General features: G+C 42.4%; 1 protein-coding gene across 1 annotated transcript; it reads right to left on the minus strand.

Moving 5' to 3' along the window:
- Nucleotides 1-1,428: 1,428 nt before the first annotated feature.
- Nucleotides 1,429-21,729, minus strand: LOC122092319. The gene is made up of 5 exons (XM_042662639.1): nucleotides 21,538-21,729; nucleotides 17,156-17,485; nucleotides 5,954-6,136; nucleotides 1,980-2,073; nucleotides 1,429-1,885 (listed from the first exon to the last, which is right to left on the minus strand). The coding sequence occupies exons 1-5, from the start codon at nucleotides 21,727-21,729 to the stop codon at nucleotides 1,557-1,559; spliced, it is 1,128 nt and encodes a 375-aa protein (XP_042518573.1). The 3' UTR covers nucleotides 1,429-1,556.
- Between the last annotated feature and the right edge of the window lie 961 nt (nucleotides 21,730-22,690).

The raw sequence follows: 22,690 nt of genomic DNA on the forward strand, positions 1-22,690 counted from the left end.
CCAAATCATGTCAATATTTCATATTTGGTTACAAATTTTACTTTACTTTGCATCCAAAATCTTTTGCTATAAAATGTAAAATAAAATTTACATGTAAAATGTTGATTACTAAATATGATAATAAATTAAATTAATTTATATAATCACATTAAGTAATGATTAACAAAATTTATTTTTTAAATTTAAAATTTTCACTTACCATTTGTATGAATTTTCCTTGTGAACAAACATAGCCTCTCAAGTTTCCAAGTCGAAAAAATATAGGGTTACCAATTACCAAATGACGCGGCTCTTAAGAAGGGGTAATAGAGGAGAGGGTGGTCAGTAGTTTCTCAATATTTAGACAAGGGATCCAAGACAAGTGGACTGAATAGGGATCTCTGTCTTCTACCCAAAAAAAAAAGAATATGGATCTCTGTCTTTGCCTGCTTAATTGTTTCTCCACCCATTGGGCCGGAGACCTTGCGCACAAGCTCGCCTGATGAGGTTCCGGATTTTTTTGGTAATGGTCTTGATGGGCCAAATTCGTTTCCTTAGAGCCTTTGGAACGTATGCTTGGCTTTTTTGGGGAGCCCATTTAGTATCTTTTAGTTTTTGTACGGTGAATGGGCCTTGAGCTGGAAATCATGTAGTTTGTGAGCCGTATGCACTGCCATGTACGTAGTTTTCCAACCTGCTAGAAAGTCCGAAAGTAATCAAAATGTTGGGACTGAGGTGGTAAAATACTGTCACAATACGGATCTGAGTTCGTGTTTGAATACTCTCAGCCCTTCGATTTGCATTAGGGCACTGAGCACATTGGATACGATCAGACTCTACCAGAGAACCATCAAAATCACCATGTGGTCGCTAGTTGATGATGTACTCTGGTAGAGGAAGCCATTGCACGAGAGTACAGGATCCTCTCCAACACGCCAAATGCTCCTTCTTGGTCAAAAACAATCCTCCTTTTGCTGAAATGGAATGGCTTTTCTAGACAAATTCGAATTTTCAAACTCAAGGTCCCCTCCTCAAAGGTCAGATTCTCTGGGGATGCATCTTTTTATCCCTAAAATAGTTATAAGAAATGAAACCTGGACACCATTTTGCACTTTTTGTGTAAAAGTACAAGTACCAGAGAAGGTGGAGAAGATGCCTCTGTTTTCACTCGTTACAGAAGTGGGGAAGTAGGGAAAGGAGACGGTGGGGTGACCCCTCTTTCCCAATATAAGAAAGGAAAAGCGGAGAATGAAGGTACCTGTGGTAATTTAGGAATTTTGAATTATCAGGGAAGAATGAGAGTTAAAGCTTGCTTTCCTGAGAGTAAATATTGGGTAAATATAAGAGATTAATAGTAATGAACACAGAAGTAAAAATCCAAGAAGGGTAATGACAATCAAGGAAGGCATGACGATTTTATGGCGCAGTACTACTGAAAAAACAAGTAGATTTTGTGTACTGTACAGCAAACCTGAATTTGTAGTCATCATAAAATATCCCAACAGCCAGAGCATATGTATAGCAAGTTAGTCTCAGAAAAAATATATATATGGATCACATTTGTAATGTCGACTAATTTATGATCGCTTCATCACCACCACCATAATTACTAATATAGCCAATCCCATGAACGATGCTGCAATTGACTTGTCCGGGAGCATTCCACTGGCACTACCCTTTTCATCCATCGATTTGTTTCCTGCTATTGAACCCCCAAAAAGGTTCTGGATGAAATCAGACATGTTCTTCACCATCTCTGCCACCTTAATCTTGACATTCTCTATAAAGCCCATGAAGCCGCTTTCAGAAGATTTACCATCATACTCATCATCAATGATCTTTACTGATTCCTGATCATTAAATTCATTATCCACACATGATTCCTTGTCATTGAAATCCATACCAGCTGGAAAACAAAGGGAGTAATCAGGAAGTCGCATTCCACTTTCAAAAGGTCCGGCGAGAGAATTGTACAACTAGCAAAATGAAAATAATCTTACTTGTCTGCTGAGATTGGAAGAACTCCATAACTTTCTCATTTTGCATCACGGCATCCCAGACATTTTTGTCAGCCACAAGAGCAGAGACAACGCTCTAGGTAAACAAAAAACAAGATCAGAAAAATGGGCTAACAAGTGGGATTAATGCTATCAAAAGACGGAAGTTTGATATAGTTGGCATTGCCATTAAGTAACTATTGAAGAGCAAACGTACATCCATTTGGATGCAAATGGCATATGTATCCACAAAACACAGCGAAGGATCTCAGATGGCGGTCTAGATCACATCATGCAGACACGGCAGCCTGATGGACTGCTTATACTCTCAAAAACCCATCCTATGAACCCCTTTAAAGTTCAATGAAGTTTGATACCAACAAATATCCAAGAAGATAAGATGCATTTACCTCTTAGTGGTTCACTTATCATTTACATATAATGCTTTGGAAAGACATTTTCCACATTCAATTTCCACATAATACGCACCATGACCTAAACTATCTTCTCAACAAGACAACTCTGTAATGCAACTCCGGATTACAAAACCCTAAATTTGAACCGTTACAGGACCACCACGAATGAAAAAACTCAAATTTAAAGTAGCGATAGTTTCTTAATTTTCTGAAACAAATTCGAAACCACTTTAGAGTACGAAACAAAATCAGGGATGAAACGAGAATAAAACTTAAAGGAAAGGACTAATCAGGAATTTCAATTAAGTCTAGGGATAAAATCGAAGCCATTTAAGAGTGAAGGGCCTTTAATAATTAACCAAAGAATCTGGCCTTCAGTGTGAATAACAGAACATGCTGTCTTCTCTCTCTACTCTTAAACCTGTTCTTCAGAACACCTCCCTCCATTGTGATAATACCAGGGCTTCAACCAAGGCTTCAAAACCCTTGTAATGTAGGATCAGGCTTGCAATCTGCAACTCTCTTGAACCCAACTAGTAGCATACCAAGGCACCGTTTGATAACGTTCCTAGAAACGTGTTTCTGTGTGTTTTCTATGCCGAGAAATGGAAAAACGGCCTTAGAAATGTTTGATAGATCCGTTTCGTTCCACACCCGTTTTTAGAAATGTAAATAGAAATTTATGGCAATTTATGATACAAGGAACGTGAATGACGAAACATGTTATACTTGTTTCGCTGTTTTTAGAAACAAGTTAAGGCCAAAATATTGGGGAAAGGCCTGATAAAAAGTCAATCAAAAGGCAACTCGTTTATCAAACACCAAAAAATCCTTGAAGGAAGGTTGTCCTTGACGCCATTGTCGGTGTTGTAGATCTCGGTGCGGACGATCCGAGAAACAAGTTTATCAAACACCAAAAAATTCGTTTCTGTTCCCAGAAACATGAAAAATCGTTTATGTTGTTTCTAGACACAGAAACATCAGAAACGTTATCAAACGGCGCCCAAGTATCAAGCGTAAAAATTGCTCAAATCCCAGGTGGTAGGGTAGAACTCTGATCTTGTACCAGGGAAATATCTAACAGAAAAGGAACTTAGGAGTAGAAATCCTAGATTTGGGTTGCTCGCAACCGAGGACCAGAATCTTAGCTTCAACAGGACTGGTATGAAGGATCCACTAGTGTATTGTTTCAGTCCCAACAGTAATGCCAACTGGGAGTAATCCCAACACCAAGATAACTCAACCAAATAAAAGGAAGATATATGGATGGGAGACGAACAGAAACAAGAAAAAGAAAGACAGTAGAAGATAATAAATAGAATGATGAAAAACAGACCTGAGAAAGGAGTTGTTCTGGGACTCAACAAAAGAGAAAAGGAGAGGAACCCAATCATGTAGCCTCAGCACAGTATAAGGAACTCAAATAATTTCTTTAATTCACTCCAATCTGTAAAACCGGATGGATTACATCCATATATAAAGAAACTAAAAGACATGTCCTAATCATAATCTGAAACTGAACTGAAAACAAAGCTCAAAACTAATTGGCTCTCAACAACGGCTAAACATAGAAATAAATATCAAAAAAATAACCACTATCTACCCCTACTGGACCATAAGCCAAGTTTGGACCTGGGTTTCCAAACTGGGTCAAAACAGACAGTCCAACCATTAAAGTGCAACATCACTGCCCTTAGCCGTGAGCTAACAAATTTCAGTTCATCCCTGCTGTAACCATTCAAGTTCGCTCAATGCCATTTGGATGACATAGCCACCGAATTTTTTTCAACAAAACAGTCCAGCCCTCCTACTTGAATCCCTTCCTTTTGGATCCGCCTCCAACAACAAGACAACCATACCCATGCACTATTAACTTCATAAAGAATAGAGGAAATGAAGGAAGCATGCTTTCAGAGAGAGAAAGAGAGAGAGAGAGAGATGCAGCCGCTAAACCCTAATCCTATGATTGGAATTTGGATCAAAGAAGATGCTGATTAAAAGCCCCGAACAATGACCTGGAAAAAAAGAAATAGGGACTAAACTGAAACACTATTGCATAACAGAATTGATGGATAAATCAGAGAATAACAAGTCGTCAATTTATTGTAAAAGGAGAAATTCAACATCCACTAAAATTTCTCAGCTACCTATAAAAGGCAACTGGTCAAGTTTGCAGATCTGACCAGTAGCTGTTAACAGAATATTGAATATTAACAGAGAATAGAAACTGACAGGAGGAGACAGAGTGGAAGGATTTCTGGGAGGGAATAAATAACAGAAGATTAGATACTAACAGAAAGTATAGAAATTGATAGGAGGAGACAAATCAGAAAAAATTGAAGGGAAGGAATAAATAGAACTTGAGAACTTATATGAACTAAAGTAAGAAACACAATATTTTGGCTCAACAATAGGTGGAAGTCTTTTTTTTTTTTTTTTTGAAGAGATGTAGTCTCCCCCAACCACCAATCGAATGGAATGAAACAAGATTATTTTGTTTAAAATTGAGATTGGATTCTCTCTTCCTCCAGCACGGTTCTATATTTTACTCTCCCCACGATTCCTTTTTTTTTTCTTCTCTTTCCTCCTACAATATTCTCCACTATTCCTGTGGCTTTCCCCCTTCTATTTTCCTTCCACTGAACCCCCTTTCACTCTCTTATTTTTCTGTTTTCTCTTCCTTGCGATACTCTGGTTTTCTCCCTTTTCTGTGAAGTGTTGCAGGTACTGAAGCAAGGTTATTTTCTCTCATTCTGTTGCCTATTGCAGTGCTAGAACAGACCTGATCTACCTCACATTCTGGTTAAAATTAGTCTGGGAACCTATCTGTATCTGAGATTTTGGGTTCTCGAAGAAAGTACAATTTTTTTGGAAGAAAGTTTCCTGTCTGGGAGCATGGCTCCCATGCCCACAGCCTTCTGTCTGTCTCTCCTCCTCCCTATAACTGACCTTCCCTGCCCCTCAAAGGTTGAACCAAAAGGGGACTCTAATTGGGTCTTGCATAGACATAGGAGCCACACTGCCGGACACTTGCCCCCTTTTTTTAATATTTGAATAGAATACCACAAAAAATAATATTAAGAACAGAAGCCCAAAATACCCTAGGAAAAATAATATTAAGAACAGAAGCCCAAAATACTGTACCACATTCAATGTCACCAAAGAGTGAAACCATACAACAACATCAAAGCCTTTTCCCAACTTAATGGTGTTGGAAAAGAGTGAATCCATATCAGCTCTAAGTAGCCATAATGTTAAATAAGTTCTTGATGCAATGTGCTGAGAAAAGATATATGTTAACAATGCTTTCAAATTTTTTTTTCTTTTTTCTTTTTTTTTTTTTCTTTTTCTTTTTTTTTTTTTGGAGTGGGGGGTAAGCATTATTCAGCAGAAATATGACAGCACATGTGAACTCCAGACCCAAAAGGTTAACAGTTAAGGTTTTAAGTCCATTCACCCAAATATTGTTACGATTTAACGATTATAAGAAAGAAAAAGAAGACACCATGCAATAGATGATGATCCCCTATTTGAAGATAATAAGGGGAAGTAAGTTGGAACCTGGGCTGCAGAACTCTCTTTCAGCAACACGAATGCCTGAAGGGCATGTTTTGGCACTGTAGGAATGGACACTGCAGTTTCCTTAGTGACACAAGCTTTTGTTTCTGAATCAGCACCAGAATTTGAAGAAATATACACCCTGGAAGTGCAGAAGAAAGAAAAGTCAGAAAGATATGCCTTTTTCTATGACGCATAAATATTAATTTGTTTTGACGAATCACTATAAAATAATATTAAGATTGCTCCTTGGAACATCTCCAACAAATTTTATAAATAAGATAGAAAATACAAACAAATATTGAGACATAGAATTCTAAATAATATACAGTTATTTCAACAATATACCTTCCAAAAATCCATGAGTAACACATGTCTACTGTGCCTCAGCTACATTTTTCACCATCCTATTCCATTATTTTTCGAAGCTGTTGTTCCATAATAAGTAAATGAGATCAAATATTTACAGAGATCTAGATGCCAACTCAGTCTGCACTCAGATCACTTGTGCCCTGTCATATTCTCTCCCTCACAATCACCCGTCTGCTCAGAAACTTTTTTCACTGTTGGTCAGAATCTGAATTTATCAGATCAAATGGCCCATGTGCTGTCAGTCCAATGAAACAAATAAATTGGTATATGTATACAGATTTTCTTCTAAATATTGCTCTCTTTTTAGATCAATTACTCTTTCCATAATTTTATAGGCCATATCAAATTAACAACTGTTCACGCGTCACTAAAATTTGCTTACAGTGATGCAGATTCTTCACCAAACTAGGCTTGTTTTATTAGGAATAAGCTTAGGGTTGGGTTGTATACGTGTTGGGCCTTCAGTCCATGTGGTTCGGAGTATATTGGGCTACTTTTATGGGTCTAAACTAGGGGTTCTAAGGTTGCATACGGGATTCAGTGGTTTGTTTCCTTTTTCTTTAGTTTCCTTTTTAGATGGGGTTATTTAGTTTCTAATTTTCAGTCATAAATTAGTTTCTATTTCCAGTTTAGCAACTAAAGGACTTTCTATTTTGTAAGTTTCTATTTTCAGTTTTAGTAACTAGTTGAGTTTCTAATTTTTAGTTTCCTATTTCAGTTTTTGGAAACTAAAGTTAGTTTCTATTTTATGTAACCCCTATCACTGTTATAAATAAAGATGATGGCTCTTTTAATGAGCTACGATTTTTACAAACTACATGGCTGCTGCTGCTGTTTTCTCTGCGAGAGAACTTCCTTGTGTTTGATCAAGGTATTGGGTTGGTGTTCGATCCGACGACTCTTTGCGGCGAGAAGTCCAAGAGGTTCATCTTCAAGTGCTCCTTTTTCTCCTTCCAGGTTTTCTTTTTTCAAGGAGTTTATTGCTGTTCAACGAACCAGGTATTTAAATTCCAATTCTGCCCAGATTTGCCTTAGATTTCACAATCGGCTCTCTGCTACCTGAAGCACTTCCAGCCATTGGTTTGAGCTATAATTTTGGTCAATCTTTCCTCCCTACCCAAGAGAGACTCGACCTTGGTTTGGGCTGATTCTGGCCAGCCAATTTTAAGATATTAAAATTCTCTTGAATTATGTCCTGTAGTGACCTTACAGAACAGGAACCAGAACCGATAGGTCTGATTTGTCGTCTTCTGTTTCTGTGGATGTTTATTCTGGTCTGTGAACTGTTAGGCTTCTATTCCTACTTTTGGTTAGGCCTATTATCTGGTTTATAGTCTGAACTCATAGACTCCAGTTTCTGGGATCGAAATTCTGATTTACAAAAATCTGTTTCTTCCTTAATTCTGATCTGTTATATTGCTGCCTTACTTTGGCTATTCTTGGTTGTTCTTAGTTTAAAAGTTCCTGCAGTTTTGGGACTGGTTTGGTTGTCAAATCCATCCCTACATTAAGTGGTATCAGAGCATGGCTGGGAACAACACCCCTACCCTAGCTTCTCTTATGGAGATGCTACAGACTATGAGGACTGAGATGAGGGCTGAACAGCAAACCTTACGGACTGAATTGAAGGCTGAGTTGAAGGCTGAATTGGATGCCAGGTTGTTGAATGAAGAGACCCCACCCCAACAACCTACTGGCAGTTCACGTACAACACCCGAAGTGGACACTCCAATGAATGTGGTTACTCAGTTGACTAATAGGAGAGAAAACCCTAATCTGAAAGCACCACAGAGGGTTCCGGTAGCACAACCTACTTTTGAAGAGCATGTAAGAGGATATTTTGAGACTGAGCGTCCCGTGCAACAGAGGTATTCTGGAGATTCACAGAAGGTCAAACTCGATCTGAAGGAGTTTGATGGGAGATATGACCCCCAATTGTTCTATGATTGGGTAGTGGCACTAGACGACTATTTTGACTATTATGAGTTACCTGAGGAACGGAAGATGAAACTAGCTCGTGCTAAGCTAGTTGGGGCTGCTCGTGAGTGGTGGAGGACCTATGAGCTAGAGTTGGAAGACCGTGGTAGAGAATCTACTAGTTGGGAAGAGATGAAGCTTGAGTTATCAGATAAATACTTGTCAACGCAACTTCAGAGCTCGCATACAAGACCAGCTGAACTCTCTTCGTCAAGGGTCTATGACTGTTGCCGAGTACATGAACAAGTTTGACGCACTTTATTCTCGTACAAGCATAAGGGAGAATGAAAGGCAACTGTTATCTCGGTTTCGGCTGGGATTACGAGTTGAAATCAACAGGGGTATCGGAGTTGTTGAAGTGCACTCAGTGAGGGATTGTTTTGACAAGGCCCTACGAGCAGAGGAGCTTCTAGCACAGCCAGTTAAAAGGTTTGGTTTCCAAGCTGGGAAGGTAAAGAAGAATTTTCCAGCCACTAAACCTAGTAGCTCAGCACCTCCAAAATCCACTTTTCCTCCACGAGCTGATCATAAAGGAAAGGCACCCATGACAGGTAGTAATAAGGTACAGTGTTTTTCCATTGTCAAGAGATAGGACATTTTGCTAAGTCTTGTCCGCATAAGCAGAGGGTTAATGCAGTAGCTGAGGTTGAAGATTCCAATGAGGAGGATGAGTCAGCTCTTTATCCCTACCCATTAGATGATGATGATGATGGTGGATATGACTATGATATGGAAAACACTAATGAGGATGATACCCAGGGAATAAATATTGTTACTCGCATATTGGTGGCTGAAACCAAAGGAGAGGATTGGCGACGTATCTGCATATTCTACAGTCGTATAAAGTCAGGTGAGCATACTTGTCAGATTATCATTGATAGTGGCAGTTGTGTCAACGTTGTTTCTGAAGCCTTTGTGAAGAAAGCAACCTTGAAAGCTGACCCACATCCTCAGCCTTATAAGGTATCCTTGCTGAATGGTAATACCTTAGAGGTGAATAAGAGGTGCTCAGTTCCTTTGAAACTTTACCGATATGAAGAGAAAGTTTGGTGTGATGTGATCCCAATGAAACTCACAGATGTATTGCTTGGTCGTCCCTGGATGTATGACAATGATGCCATGGTTGGAGGGAAGAAGAATCTGTGTACTTTCATGTGGAAGGGAGTTCCTACAACTTTCTATCCGGTAAATGTGCCGGCTGAAATACGGCGGAAGAGATCATTAAGGTCAAATCAGAAGGGCATTGACAATGAGAAGAAGGTATTAGCTCTGCCCATAAAGGAGTTGCTAACTATTTCCCATAAACAGTTCTTACGCACAAGTCATGAGATTGGAATGGTTATGGCACTTGTTACTAGGGAAGTCACCCCCCAACCTGAGGTAACGTATAGTGCACCTATCAGAGAGCTCCTGTCTGATTTTTCTGACTTAGTCCCTAATGATCTCCCAGATGAGTTGCCTCCCATAAGAGACATACAGCATGCCATTGACTTGGTACCTAGTTCGGTTTTACCCAACCTTCCTGCTTACAGACTTAGTCCTGCTGAGCACGCCGAGCTGAAACGGCAAGTGGATGGGTTACTACAGAAGGGCTTCATTGAGGAGAGCTTAAGTCCTTGTGCAGTACCAGCTTTACTCACGCCAAAGAAGGATGGTTCTTGGCGTAAGTGTGTGGACAACCGTGCTATCAACAAGATAACAGTCAAGTATAGGTTTCCTATACCACGACTAGATGATATGTTGGATATGCTGTCCGGGGCAAAGGTTTTCCAAGCTAGATCTGAGGAGTGACTATCATCAGATTCGCATCCGTTTTGGGGATGAGTGGAAGACCGCCTTTAAGACCAAGGATGGCTTATATGAGTGGAAAGTCATGCCGTTCGGTCTGACAAATGCACCTAGTACTTTTATGAGGGTGATGACACAGGTCCTTCGTCCCTTCATTGGTCGCTTTTTGGTTGTTTATTTTGATGACATTCTGGTATACAGTAAGAACCAAGAAGAGCATAAGGATCACTTGAGGCAAGTCTTGAGAGTACTCCGTGCTGAGAAGTTATACATTAATCTCAAGAAGTGTTCCTTCATGCTGCCCAAGGTTGTATTCCTTGGATTTATAGTGTCATCAAAGGGGGTTGAAGCTGATCCAGAGAAGATCAAGAGCATCACTGATTGGCCCACACCTAAGACTCTAACAGAAGTCCGTAGCTTCCATGGGTTGGCTTCCTTCTATAGGAGATTTATCCGGAACTTCAGTGCAGTAATGGCACCCATCACTGAATGTATGAAGTCGAGTAAAGGGAAGTTTGAATGGACAGCTGCAGCGACCAAAGCCTTCGCTCTTGTGAAGAGGAAGATGACCGAGGCACCCATCCTACGCCTACCAGATTTTGACAAAGTATTTGAGGTAGCTACAGATGCTTCACATGTTGGGCTAGGAGGTGTGATAATGCAAGGAGGACACCCCATCGCTTTTTATAGCGAAAAATTGAATGAGGCCAAGAAGCGCTATTCGACTTATGATCTGGAGTTGTATGCAGTCGTCCAAGTGCTACGCCATTGGAGGCACTACCTCATTGGTAAGGAGTTCATTTTGTACACTGATCATGAGGCCTTGAAGCACCTTCACTCACAGAAATCGATTAGCCATAGACATGCCAAATGGGTAGCCTACTTGCAGGAGTTTGTATTTGCTATGAAGTACAAGGCGGGAAAAGAGAATACAGTGGCTGATGCACTTAGCCGGAAAGTGCTCACACTTAACACATTTTCAGCACATGTTGTTAACATAGATCAGATACGAGGTGAGTATATATCTGATTCTGATTTCAGCACTGTCTTTATGGAGTTACAACAAGGTGGGCAACACCTAAAGTACTCTATTCATGATGGGTACTTGTTCTTTGGCACACGGCTTTGTATCCCAAACTCTTCCCTACGTCATCACATCATACGAGAGTTATATGGAGGAGGATTAGGGGGACATTTTGGGAAAGATAAGACTCTTGCACAGGTGACTGATCGATATTATTGGCCATGCATTGCAAAGGATGTCGATCATGTGATCAAGAGATGCCGTGTATGTCAGTTGGCAAAAGGGGGAAAATAGAACACAGGTTTNATCTGATTCTGATTTCAGCACTGTCTTTATGGAGTTACAACAAGGTGGGCAGCACTTAAAGTACTCTATTCATGATGGGTACTTGTTCTTTGGCACGCGGCTTTGTATCCCAAACTCTTCCCTACGTCATCACATCATACGAGAGTTACATGGAGGAGGATTAGGGGGACATTTTGGGAAAGATAAGACTCTTGCACAGGTGACTGATCGATATTATTGGCCATGCATTACAAAGGATGTCGATCATGTGATTAAGAGATGCCGTGTATGTCAGTTGGCAAAAGGGGGAAAACAGAACACAGGTTTATACTCTCCACTACCTGTTCCTCATGCACCGTGGCTTGATGTTAGCATGGATTTTGTTCTTGGACTACCCCCTACTAGAGAACGATATGATTCCATTATGGTGGTTGTGGATCGTTTCTCTAAGATGGCTCATTTTATACCTTGTCGTAAGACTTTTGATGCTTATCAGGTTGCAAAGCTCTTCTTCAAGGAAGTAGTACGACTACATGGGCTGCCAACTAGTATTGTGTCTGACCGTGATGTTAAGTTCATGAGTTATTTTTGGAAGACATTGTGGTTGAAGACAAATACAAAGCTGAACTTTTCAACTGCATTTCATCCACAGACAGACGGACAGACAGAGGTGGTGAACCGTAGTTTGGGAAACTTGTTGAGGTGTTTGGTTCGAGACTATGAGAAGACATGGCCTTCTATTCTTGACATTGCAGAATTTGCCTACAACAGCTCAGTGAATAGGACAACAGGTCGTACTCCTTTTGAGATCTTGCTTGGAGTCCAACCTAAGCGGCCTATTGACCTTATGTCACTCCCACCCCAGGCTCGAGTTAGTATTGAAGCTGATGAGTTCTTACGTCATATCACTGAGGTGCATGCCAACGTCCGACGACATATTGCCTTGAACAATGAGGTGTATAAGGCTTCTGCTGATCGTCATCGGCGTTATGTGGAGTTCAAACCCGGGGACATGGTGATGATTCGAGTAAATCCTGAACGGTTTCAGACAGGTGTCAATACCAAGCTACATCCACGAAAGATGGGTCCCTACAAGGTGCTGAAACGTATAGGACCTAATGCTTATGTGCTTGAGTTGCCTGATGACATGACCATAAGCAACGTGTTTAATGTGGCTGATCTTCACCTTTATGTTGGGCATCATTCAGATGATGGAGACTCGGAGCAAATGCTGAGGTTGCCTCAATTGAAGCCACCCACTTCTGAAGTTATTGAAGACGTCTTGGATGATAATTACAAGACCTCCCGCCGTGGCACCGGTTATCACACTTTTCTTGTCAAGTGGAAAGGTCGTCCCCGTAGTGACTGTACTTGGATTCATGCTGATGATTTCAAGAGACTTGATCCCGACTTGTATGAGCGTTACATGTCCCTTATCCATTCGTCGGAGTCGAATGTTTCCAAGCCGGGGAGAGTTGATGCAGATTCTTCACCAAACTAGGCTTGTTTTATTAGAAATAAGCTTAGGGTTGGGTTGTATACGTGTTGGGCCTTCAGTCCATGTGGTTTGGAGTATATTGGGCTACTTTTATGGGTCTAAACTAGGGGTTCTAAGGTTGCATACGGGATTCAATGATTTGTTTCCTTTTTCTTTAGTTTCCTTTTTAGATGGGGTTATTTAGTTTCTAATTTTCAGTCTTAAATTAGTTTCTAATTTTCAGTCACAAGACTTTCTATTTTGTAAGTTTCTATTTTCAGATTTAGTAACTAGTTGAGTTTCTAATTTTTAGTTTCCTATTTCAGTTTTTGGAAACTAAAGTTAGTTTCTATTTTATGTAACCCCTATCACTATTATAAATAAAGCTATGGCTCCTTTAATGAGCCACGATTTTTACAATTAAAAAAAGAAGAAGCTTTATGCTGCTGCCGCTGGGTTTTCTCCATGGCTATACCTTTGTGTTTGATCAAGGGTTAGGGATTGGTGTGTGATCCGATCGACACTCTGCGGCGAGAAGTCCGGGTGGGTCTTTTCTTTTCTGGTTCTCTTATTGGATTATCTTCTTCAGCAGTACAGGCAAGTAATCTGAATTTTTCTGCAGAAATTTCTGGGTTGGTTTTTTCTGTGTTCCTTCCTATCGGCCTAGTTTTTTTTGGAGAACCAGCCATCCGATGGCCTCCATATTTTGACTGAAGGATAATCCTATCCAGAGGAAGGATCGATCCAATTTTGGGGTCAATCAGACCACTGGATCTGCTGAAGTGAACTGTCAAGCAATTCTGGTCGATTGTCAAAACCTGCACAGATTTAGATTCTGTTTTCTGTTCTGTGTTACTGTGACATTCTGGACTATTAGCATCTGTGATCTGAACCTACTGGAGGTGTTATATTGTTATTAAAATTTCTGGTTTAATCCTAAGACTGCTGCTGATTTATTTCGCTTCTGGTTACTGTTCATTGAGATCGTTTATCAATTCTGGTTTGTGGCTGAAGTCTGATTTTCTGCTATAAGTTTGCTATTGGTTTTGGTTGTTCTTAGTTTAAAAGTTCCTGCAGTTTGGGGCTGGTTTGACTTGTCAAATCCATTCCTACATTAGAGGGGGGGGGGCAGGGCTTAAGCCAACAAGGAGAAGCCAACCCGAGGGGACCACAATAACTAACAACAAATAACACTAAGCTACAACAGGAACAAAAAGGGTGGGGGAGACCAACTTGCTCAAGCTTCCTCAAGCAGGATGGATGAGGTCAATTTGCAGGTTCCAAGAAGTAATGATGTGGGAATTTTTTGTGGAAATAGGGACAAGGCGGGGGTGGAGGCGGCAGTCTAAAGGGAATTGTGTTTGAGAAGACCAGAGAGGATCCAATCAAACCAAATGCTTTTGTGTTTGGACACAATTTTTCAGATAAGCTTAAGGACACCAACGAATTGGCTTCCTTAATTTTACGAATTCCTAGACCTCCTTCAGCTTTGGGGAGTTAGACCTTCCTCTAGCTGAGGGGCCTGAGGAACCTGGAAGACTCCGTGCCTTTCTATAGGAAGGAGCAAAGAAGACCCTTAAAAGACTTAATCGCCGAAGCAGGGAGGATGAAGGTACTAGACTAATAATGATACATAGATTGGAGAATCGTTTTGCTCAGGGTAAGGCGGCAGGCAAAATAGAGGAGCTTGCCTTTCCAAAGCTGGAGTTTTTTCCTAAGATGATCGAGCAAGGGGGTGCACTGATGGGCAGATAGCCTGGAAGAAATAAGGGAGAGGCCTAGGTATTTAATAGGGAGGGAGCCTAGAGGGAAGCCAGAGATGCCACAAAGGACTTCCTTGGCCTCAGAAGAGATACCTGAGAGGAAGATATTGGATTTAAGGAGGTTGAGTTTGAGACCCTAAAGTGTTTCAAAGTTGTGAAGGGTAGACATGATGGTGGTGATGGAAAGGGGATCAACCTTGGTGAAAATCATGATGTCATCAGCAAAAGCTGAATGGGAGATGAGGAGAGCTTTGCACTTGGGGCTAGGGGAGATGAGATGGATGTTTGTGGCAGATTGGATAGAATGGAAATGAATTTCTAAGGAAAGGGAGAAAAGGAGAGGGGAAAGGGGGCATCCTTGGCGAATGCCACGGCCCAAGGGGAAGTAGCCAGTCGAGCTACCATTAACAAGGACAGAGAAGCGTGGGGAGGAAATGCAAGTACGGATCCAGTGGACAAAGGAGGCTGGGAATGCCATTTGGAGCAGAACGTTCGAAATGAAGTCCCAACTAATCGTGTCAAAAGCTTTGTGAATATCAATCTTGAGGAGGATAGCCTGGGGAGTGAGTCTTACGATCAAAACCCCGAACAACCTCATGACATAGGATAATATTGTCAACAATGCTGCTGCTGACTATAAAGGCAGATTGCTTGGGACTGACACGAGAATCAATGACTTTCTGAATCCCATTGGCAAGAATTTTGGCAATAATTTATAGAGAAGATTGCAGAGAGAGATGGGTCTGAAATCATTCATGGAGACCACTCCTTCCCTTTTAGGGACAAGGCAGAGGAAGGTGTTATTGATCCCACTGATTTGGTTTGGGTTGAGGAAGAAGCTTCGCACCGCAAGAATGAGGTCATTACATATGGTATTTCAACAAGAAGAGAAGAATCCTATGCTGAAGCCATCCGGACCTGGGGCTATATGGGTCTTATGAGAGGATGGCCGAAAGGATTTCTTCCTCACTGGGGATGGATTGGAGAAAGGGAAGGAGCTCCTCAGGGACAAACTTGTTTATGAGGTTAAGAGGGATGGGGGGGGGGGAAGGGGGATTGGAGATTCTCTGGAAATGGGAAATAGCCTTGGTCTTGATGAGGTCAGGAGAGTAGAGATCACTCCCAGTGGAAGAAATGAGCATGGGGATGGAGTTGGCATTAATCCGAGCTTTAATGGAGCGGTGGAAGTAAGCCGTATTGGAGTCTCCAAGCTCGAGCCATTTAATACGGGCTTTTTGGTGGAGAAAGCTTTCCTCTTGCTCTAGGAGCAAGGAGAGGTTAGAAGCTGCCAATTTTTCTTCCTCAGCCAGGACAGGGTTGAGGATATCCTGCTGGAGTCTGGATTGAATGGAGAGAAGCTTATCTTGACCAATGGCAACTCGGGAGATGTTCCCAAAGGTGGAAGCATTTTAGAGCTTGAGGGTGGCTTTAACATTCTTGAGCTTTTTGGAAAAAGCAAGGACGGAAGAGAGAGAGCGGGAGATGGGTATGTTCCAGGCACTATAAACTAACTGATGGAAGTCTGGGTGAGATCCACATGTCAAAGAATTTAAAAGGCTTAGGCCCGAACGAGCGGAAAAGGGAGAACATGGAGGGAAATGGGGCTATGATCAGAAATCCCAGGGAGATTAAAGCAAGCATGAGAGGAAGGGTAAGAGTCCAGCCAAGCTTCATTAACCAGGGTTCTGTCAAGCTTGCAAGCTACCCGATGAGTACCAGCTCTTCTATTGTGCCAGGTGAATTTGGCACCTGACCATCTAAGGTTAGTGAGATTGAGATCATTAATGCAATCGTAAAAGGATACAACAACCTGAGAATCGATGAGGTTTCCCTCGTGCTTTTCGTGGCTGAAACGAATTACATCGAAGTTGCCAACAATCCCCCAAGGCCTAGAACCGGAGGAAGGGGATAAGGAGATGAGGGCAATCCAAAGGGGCTGCCTAAGGAAAGCTCTATTATGAGCATAGACAATAGAAAGCAAGCAGATGAAGGGACCAGAGTGATGGGAGATGGAGATGTGCATGACTTGGGAAGAAGAGGAGAGACAGGAGATAGACAGGGAGAATGGGTCCCAAAGGATCCAAATCCGACCATTGGGACTTTGAAGGTAGTTGGATTCAAAGGACAATCGAGGGCAATAGAAGAAGCTATACGGGAGGTATTGGCCTCAAGAACCCGAGTTTCCAAAAGATAGTAAAGGTTGGACTGGGAGGATCGGATAAGGGAATGGATCTCAGCCTGTTTTGCTGAGGAATTAGGGCCTCAGACGTTCCAAATTGTCCAAAGGATCATTGGGGACAAGAGGTGGAGGGCATCGGACACGTGGATGAGCTGCGGGGGTCTTGGAGGGGGTGACGGTTGTAGCCTATAACAGGGGAGGCCAAGGCATTGGTAGAAGCTAAAGTGGCGGAAGAGGATTTTTTGGTTTGCTTTTTGCAGGTGGAGGAGAGGACAAAGTTGGAAGAGGAGGGAAGGGTGCAAGAAGTGGGAATTAAGATAGGTTGGGGGTTAACAGTAACCTCAACAGGGACCTCATCCAAAAGTTCAACCAGAGGGGCTGAGCGAATATCTTGGGCACTTAACAATCCAGAACTGATAGGGATTCCATTGGTAGCGAGATCATTGCAAGGGTGCTGGGGCCTAGCAGAGGCCAGTGCATGTATAGGGTGGGGGCCAACATCAAAATGGAGATCAGGGTAGCCTTCCAGCGAGGGGTCGAAGGCTTGAGGGTCTTCAGCAGGGGCATGGAGATCCATCACGGGCAAAGGGGATGCAACGAGGTCTTCAGAGTTGAAGCTGAGGGCAGGGAGACCTTCCAAGGTCGGATGAGGAGTAGGGGCCTTTGAAGGCTAGCAAAGGATCAGTGGCAGAGATTAGACTAGCAACTGATGAAGTAGTAGCGGCAGGCGAACATAAGATGGTGATAGGAACGTCAGCAGGGGTTGAGATCGTCGACGTAGCAATGGCAGTTGAGGACGAGGGATTCACAGTGGCAAAGATCGTTGACGTCATCGATGGGCGCTGACAACAAGTGGCAGAGAGTGACCCAGAGGGGGTGGCGACAGGTGGAGAAGACATCGGTGTCGGGTTAGGAAGGTGGAGGTTTGATGGGTCGGGTCAGGGCGAATGTTGGATAGGGTTGGTTGGGCGAAGGTGTGGGTCGGGCTATAAAGGTTCTCGGATATAATAGGTGAAGGGAATTTCGAAAATTTGTTTAAGAGTTGGACTAGAAGGAATTGGTTCAAAGGGATAAAGGCCGGTTCAAGAGTGGTTTGGTTTGATGTGGAGGAATATAATGGGTTGGGGATGTTAGGGCTCGATGGAAAGGATTTCAGAGAAGACACGACAGAAGGAAGGGGAAGCAAAGATGGAAGGATAGATTTGGGGATGGGGGCTAAAGGCTGGTGGCTATCGGCAATCCGGCTTGACAGTCCGAAGAGGGAGTCATTTTGTTGCTTTAGTTGGCCCAAAATCACATCTTTAGGATTTACAGTGTTTTTTGGCATTGGCATTGGCATGCCATAGTAATTGGAGATTGTTCAGCATTGCTTCCGCGAAGGGGAGATTAGACATTATTTTATGCTTTTGGTTAAGAGTTTATTCGGGATGTTGGTTATGGAATTATTTGTTCACGTGTAATGTTACATGTGAGGGGGAGATTGGAGATTTTATCTGCTCTGCACAATTCATCAATTGGAGATTTTTATCAGTGAATATTTATTAGCTCGTGTATTCAGTGACCATTTTAGTTTTTGAAGGGCAATATAATAATGATGTGATATCTTAAGATGAGGTGATCTCTTAAGGATCTAAGTTGCTGCCCTCCTACCTATCCATGGGGATTTTAATGGTAGGATTTGGATCTTATGGGACCACTCCTACCTATCCATCTCTTGCCTTTTCTCCTCTGCCCAAGTCACCCATATCTCCATCTCATACTTTTGGGCCTTTCATTTGCTTTCTCTCCATTGTCTATGCCCACAATCAAGCTTCCCTCAGAATTCCATTATAGTCTGACACCTGATTTCCCTAGCCCCCTCTGCAGGTCCCAGCCCTTGGAGGATTGCTGAAGACTTCAATGTCATTTGTTACAGCCATGAAAAACATGGGGGTAACCTCATCGATTCTCAGGTTGACTCATTTAACGATTGTATTGATGACCTCAATCTCACTGACCTCAGATGGTCGGGTGTCAAGCTTACTTAGCACAACAGAATAGTTGGCACTCAGAGAGTGGCTTTTAAGCTCGACAGGGCCCTTGTAAATGAAGCATGGTTAGATGCTTTCCCTTCTTCTCATATTGGCTTTGGTCTTCCTGGGATCTCGGACCGTAGCCCAATCTCTCTCCATGTCTTTCCCTTTCGCTCCTTCGGTCCTAAACAATTCAAATTCTTTGACATGTGGATATCCCACCTTGACTTCTAGCCTCTTGTCCAGTCTGCCTGGAACATCCCCATCCCCTGCTCACTGTCCCCCCTCCTTGCTTTCGCCAAGAAGCTTAAGAATGTTAAATCCACCTTAAAGCTGTGGAACTCCACCTCTTTTGGGAATATCTCTACCTAGGTTTCTGTGGGCCGGGAGAAACTCCTCTCCATCCAATCCAGGCTCTAGCTTGATCTTCTCAACCCTATCCTGGATGAGGAAGAAATAGTTGCTGTAATCGATCTCTCCTTGCTTTTGGACCAGGAAGAAAGCTTCCTTCATCAGAAATCCCTTATCAAATGGCTTGATTTTGGGGACTCAAACTCGGCCTACTTCCATTGCTCTCTCAGAGCTAGAAACAATGCCAACATCATACCTAAGCTCATCTCTTCCTTCGGGATTGAGCTCTTCTCCCCCAATCTCATCAAGTCTGAGGCTGTCTCTCACTTCCAAAGGCTCAACCCTCCACCCTCCCCTTCCCCCCATCCCTCCCAATCTTCTTAACAAGTTTGCCGCTGATGATCTTATCCCCTCCTTCAGTCCATCCCCAGTGAGGAAGAAATTCTCTCTGCCATTCTTTCTTATGAAGCTAACAAGGTCCCTTCCCCTACCCCGATGGCCTTAGTAGGGGCTTCTTTTCGGCCTGTTGGAATATCATCTGCAACGATCTCATCCTGGCGGTGCGTAGTTTTTCTACAATCGTAAATTGGCGGGATCAACCACACCTTCCTTTGCCTAATCCCCAAAAAAGAAGGTGCGGTCTCTATGAATGATTTTAGACCCATTTCTCTCTGCAACCTCCTATACAAGTTCATTGCAAAAATCCTGGCTAATAGGATTCAAAAAGTTATTGACTCTTGTCAATCCCAATCAATCTGCTTTCAACGTTGGTAGAAGCATCTCGGATAATATCATCCTCTGTCATGAAATAGTCCGTGGTTTTTTATCGCAAGTCTCACACTCTGGCTATTCTCCTTAAGATTGACATTCATAAAACATTTGACACGATTAGTTGGGACTTCGTTTCCAATGTCCTTTAAATCTCCTTTCCGGCCTCTTTCGTGCACTGGATCCGTTCTGTATCTCTTCCCCCCGATTCTCTGTCCTTGTCAACGGTAGCCCGGCTGGCTACTTTCCCTCAAGTCGAGATAACCGTTAAGGATGCCCTCTCTCTCAACTTCTCTTCTCCATCTCCTTGGAAATCCTCTCCCGCTCTATCCAATCAGCCACTGACCTCCACCTCATCTCTCCCATCCCGAAATGCAAATCCCTTCTCTCTCATCTACCTTTCGCTGATGATATCATGATCTTCTCCAAAGCTGATCCCACATCCATCTCTAATATCTTATCCACCCTTCAATTCTTCGAATCCCTTTCGGGTCTCAAAATTAACCTCTTCAAATCCAATATCTTTCTTTCTGGTATCTCCCTTGAGGCCCATGCGACTCTCTCTGGTATCTCTGGTATTCCGTTGGGTTCTTTGCTTGTTAGATATTTGGGCCTCCCGCTCATTACCATAAGGCTCTCCTCCCATCATTATGCCCCTCTGCTCGACCATCTTAAGAAAAAGCTTCAGCTTTGGAAGGGGAAACTTCTGTCCTTCGCTGGCCGCTTAACCTTGATTAGATCGGTCCTCTAGTCCATGTACCTTTATTGGTCTGGCACTTTCATCCTCCCTGCCTCTGTCATCAAGTCTTTCAAAGGTCTTCTGTGCTCCTTCCTTTGGAAAGGCTCTGACTTCTAAATTCCTAAGACCTCTTAGCTGGAAGAAGGTCTGCCTCCCTAAATCTGAGGGAGGATTAGGCATCAGAAGAATCAAAGATGCCAATTCTGTGGGAGTCCTAAAACTCATCTAGAAGATTGTCTCCAAGAAGAAAAACATTTGGGTCGATTGGATCCTCTCTGGTTTACTCAAACACAACTCTCTTTGGATGGCCCCTTCCATTTCAGATGCTTCCTGGATTTGGAGGAAAATCCTTGAGCATAGGCCCCTGGCTCTCACTGCCATTTCCTATAGGAAATGGTCAGTCTATCTCTCTGTGGAAGGACCTTTGGCAGGCTCCCCTCTTCCAATCGGATTTTCTCTTCTGCCTCTGCTTGGTACTTCGTTCATTCCTTTTCCTCGCTAGTGCCCTTGCATAAGATGGTTTGGTTTAAAGGGCATATTCCCTGTCAAAGTTTCACTCTCTGGCGTTGCCTATCCAACTGTCTTCCCACCCAATCCTTTCTCATTCACCGCTATATCCCTGCAAATCCTTCCTGCTGCTTATGCCCCTCGGGTATTGAGGATATTCCCCACCTCTTCTTCTCTTGCCCCTTTTCCTGCCATATCTGGAAATATGTCCTTTCCTAATGCTGGCCTTCCAGAAGACCAATCCTCCCTTTTGACAGAGAATGTATTTGGGTAGACATGTCCTTCTCTGGTCCGACCTTCTGTGACACTGTTGGTAAATTGGATTTTTGTGTTACTATAAACCACCTCTGGATGGAGCGCAACATTCGGAGATGGACTGCAAAATCTTGTTCCCCAGATAAGATTTGCAAAGCTATCTCCTTTGATGTTGCTTCCAAAGCCCAGGCCCTCCTTTCCCGTCTCAACCGCCTCGTCCCTAGCTCCCCCAGAAATTCCCATATCATTACCTCTTGGAACCTTCAGATTGCCCTCTTCCATCCCCCCTGACTGCTTGTAGCCCTTTCCCCTCCCTCCCTCTCTCTTTTGGTCCGTGATGGTTCTGTGTAAGGTTTTGTTTATCCTTTGTTCCCCTTGGGTTGGCTTAAGCCTCCCCTCCTTTTCCCTTGTATATTATTTCTCTCTTGGTAATGAATTATTTATTCATCCAAAAAAAAAAAGTTGCTGCCCTCCATCTTTACCTTTTTTAAAGCATGATATGGTGTTTTTGAAGATTGGCTATCCACCTTGTGCAATTGAATTGATTCTTTTCTTTGAAGATCGAGTTCTTCCCTTATATAGAAGATCGTGTCTTCCCGTATTGGAAATCAAGTTCCGCAATTATAAGAGAGCATCTGTCATGTCATTGTTACCGTCTGCTGCTATGGTATTTTGGATTGCGGTTGATGATATCTACCATTTCTGTGACTTTTGTTCTTCCTATTGGAGATTGAGTCTTCCTCAGATTTTGAGAAGTCTCCTCCTCTTGAAGATCAAGTACTGCTCATATTGGTGATTATCTACCATTTATTTTGTTCGTTGTTGATTGTTCAACATGACTTTTTTCATCTACTGATGCTGCTGATGATTGTTGTGCCTGAGTTGATATTATTGTCGATTTTATGGTGGTTGATTGAAGTTCCTACTGTTCATTGGAGTCAACAACTACTATTCAAGACTAGTGATGCATTTGATTTTCTATTCTTGTTAGTCCAAGCTGGAGTCTTTCTTTTGATACATGTATACTCCAGCTTGAGGGGGAGTGTTGGAATATGAGTCCACGATAGGGGGCTGTCCCCATTGTGGAATGAGTCCTAGTTTACTTGAGTTAGGAGGAGTTAGTTTCCTAGTCTAAGTAAGTTCCTTGTGATGATTAGGCTTTAGAGTCCTACTTATATTGTCTTTAGAGTCATACTCAAAGTATGTAATTAATTCATAATTAATATAAAAAGAGTGGCTGGCG

Source organism: Macadamia integrifolia, chromosome 10 (assembly GCF_013358625.1).
Source record: "Macadamia integrifolia cultivar HAES 741 chromosome 10, SCU_Mint_v3, whole genome shotgun sequence".
Lineage (NCBI taxonomy): Eukaryota > Viridiplantae > Streptophyta > Magnoliopsida > Proteales > Proteaceae > Macadamia > Macadamia integrifolia.

What these genes read in the sequence shown, in the direction of transcription:
- LOC122092319 (XM_042662639.1), bottom strand. Translation starts at nt 21,729, where the DNA reads ATGGAAGAGGGCAATCTGAAGGTTCCAAGAGGTAATGATATGGGAATT. An exon ending in ATGTTGCGCTCCATCCAGAG is followed by an intron (nt 17,486 to 21,537) that starts GTGGTTTATAGT and finishes ATCCTTTGCTAG; the next exon opens with CCTTCAAAGGCCCCTACTCC. An exon ending in CTTCCAATCTCAGCAGACAA is followed by an intron (nt 1,886 to 1,979) that starts GTAAGATTATTT and finishes TTTGTTTTCCAG; the next exon opens with CTGGTATGGATTTCAATGAC.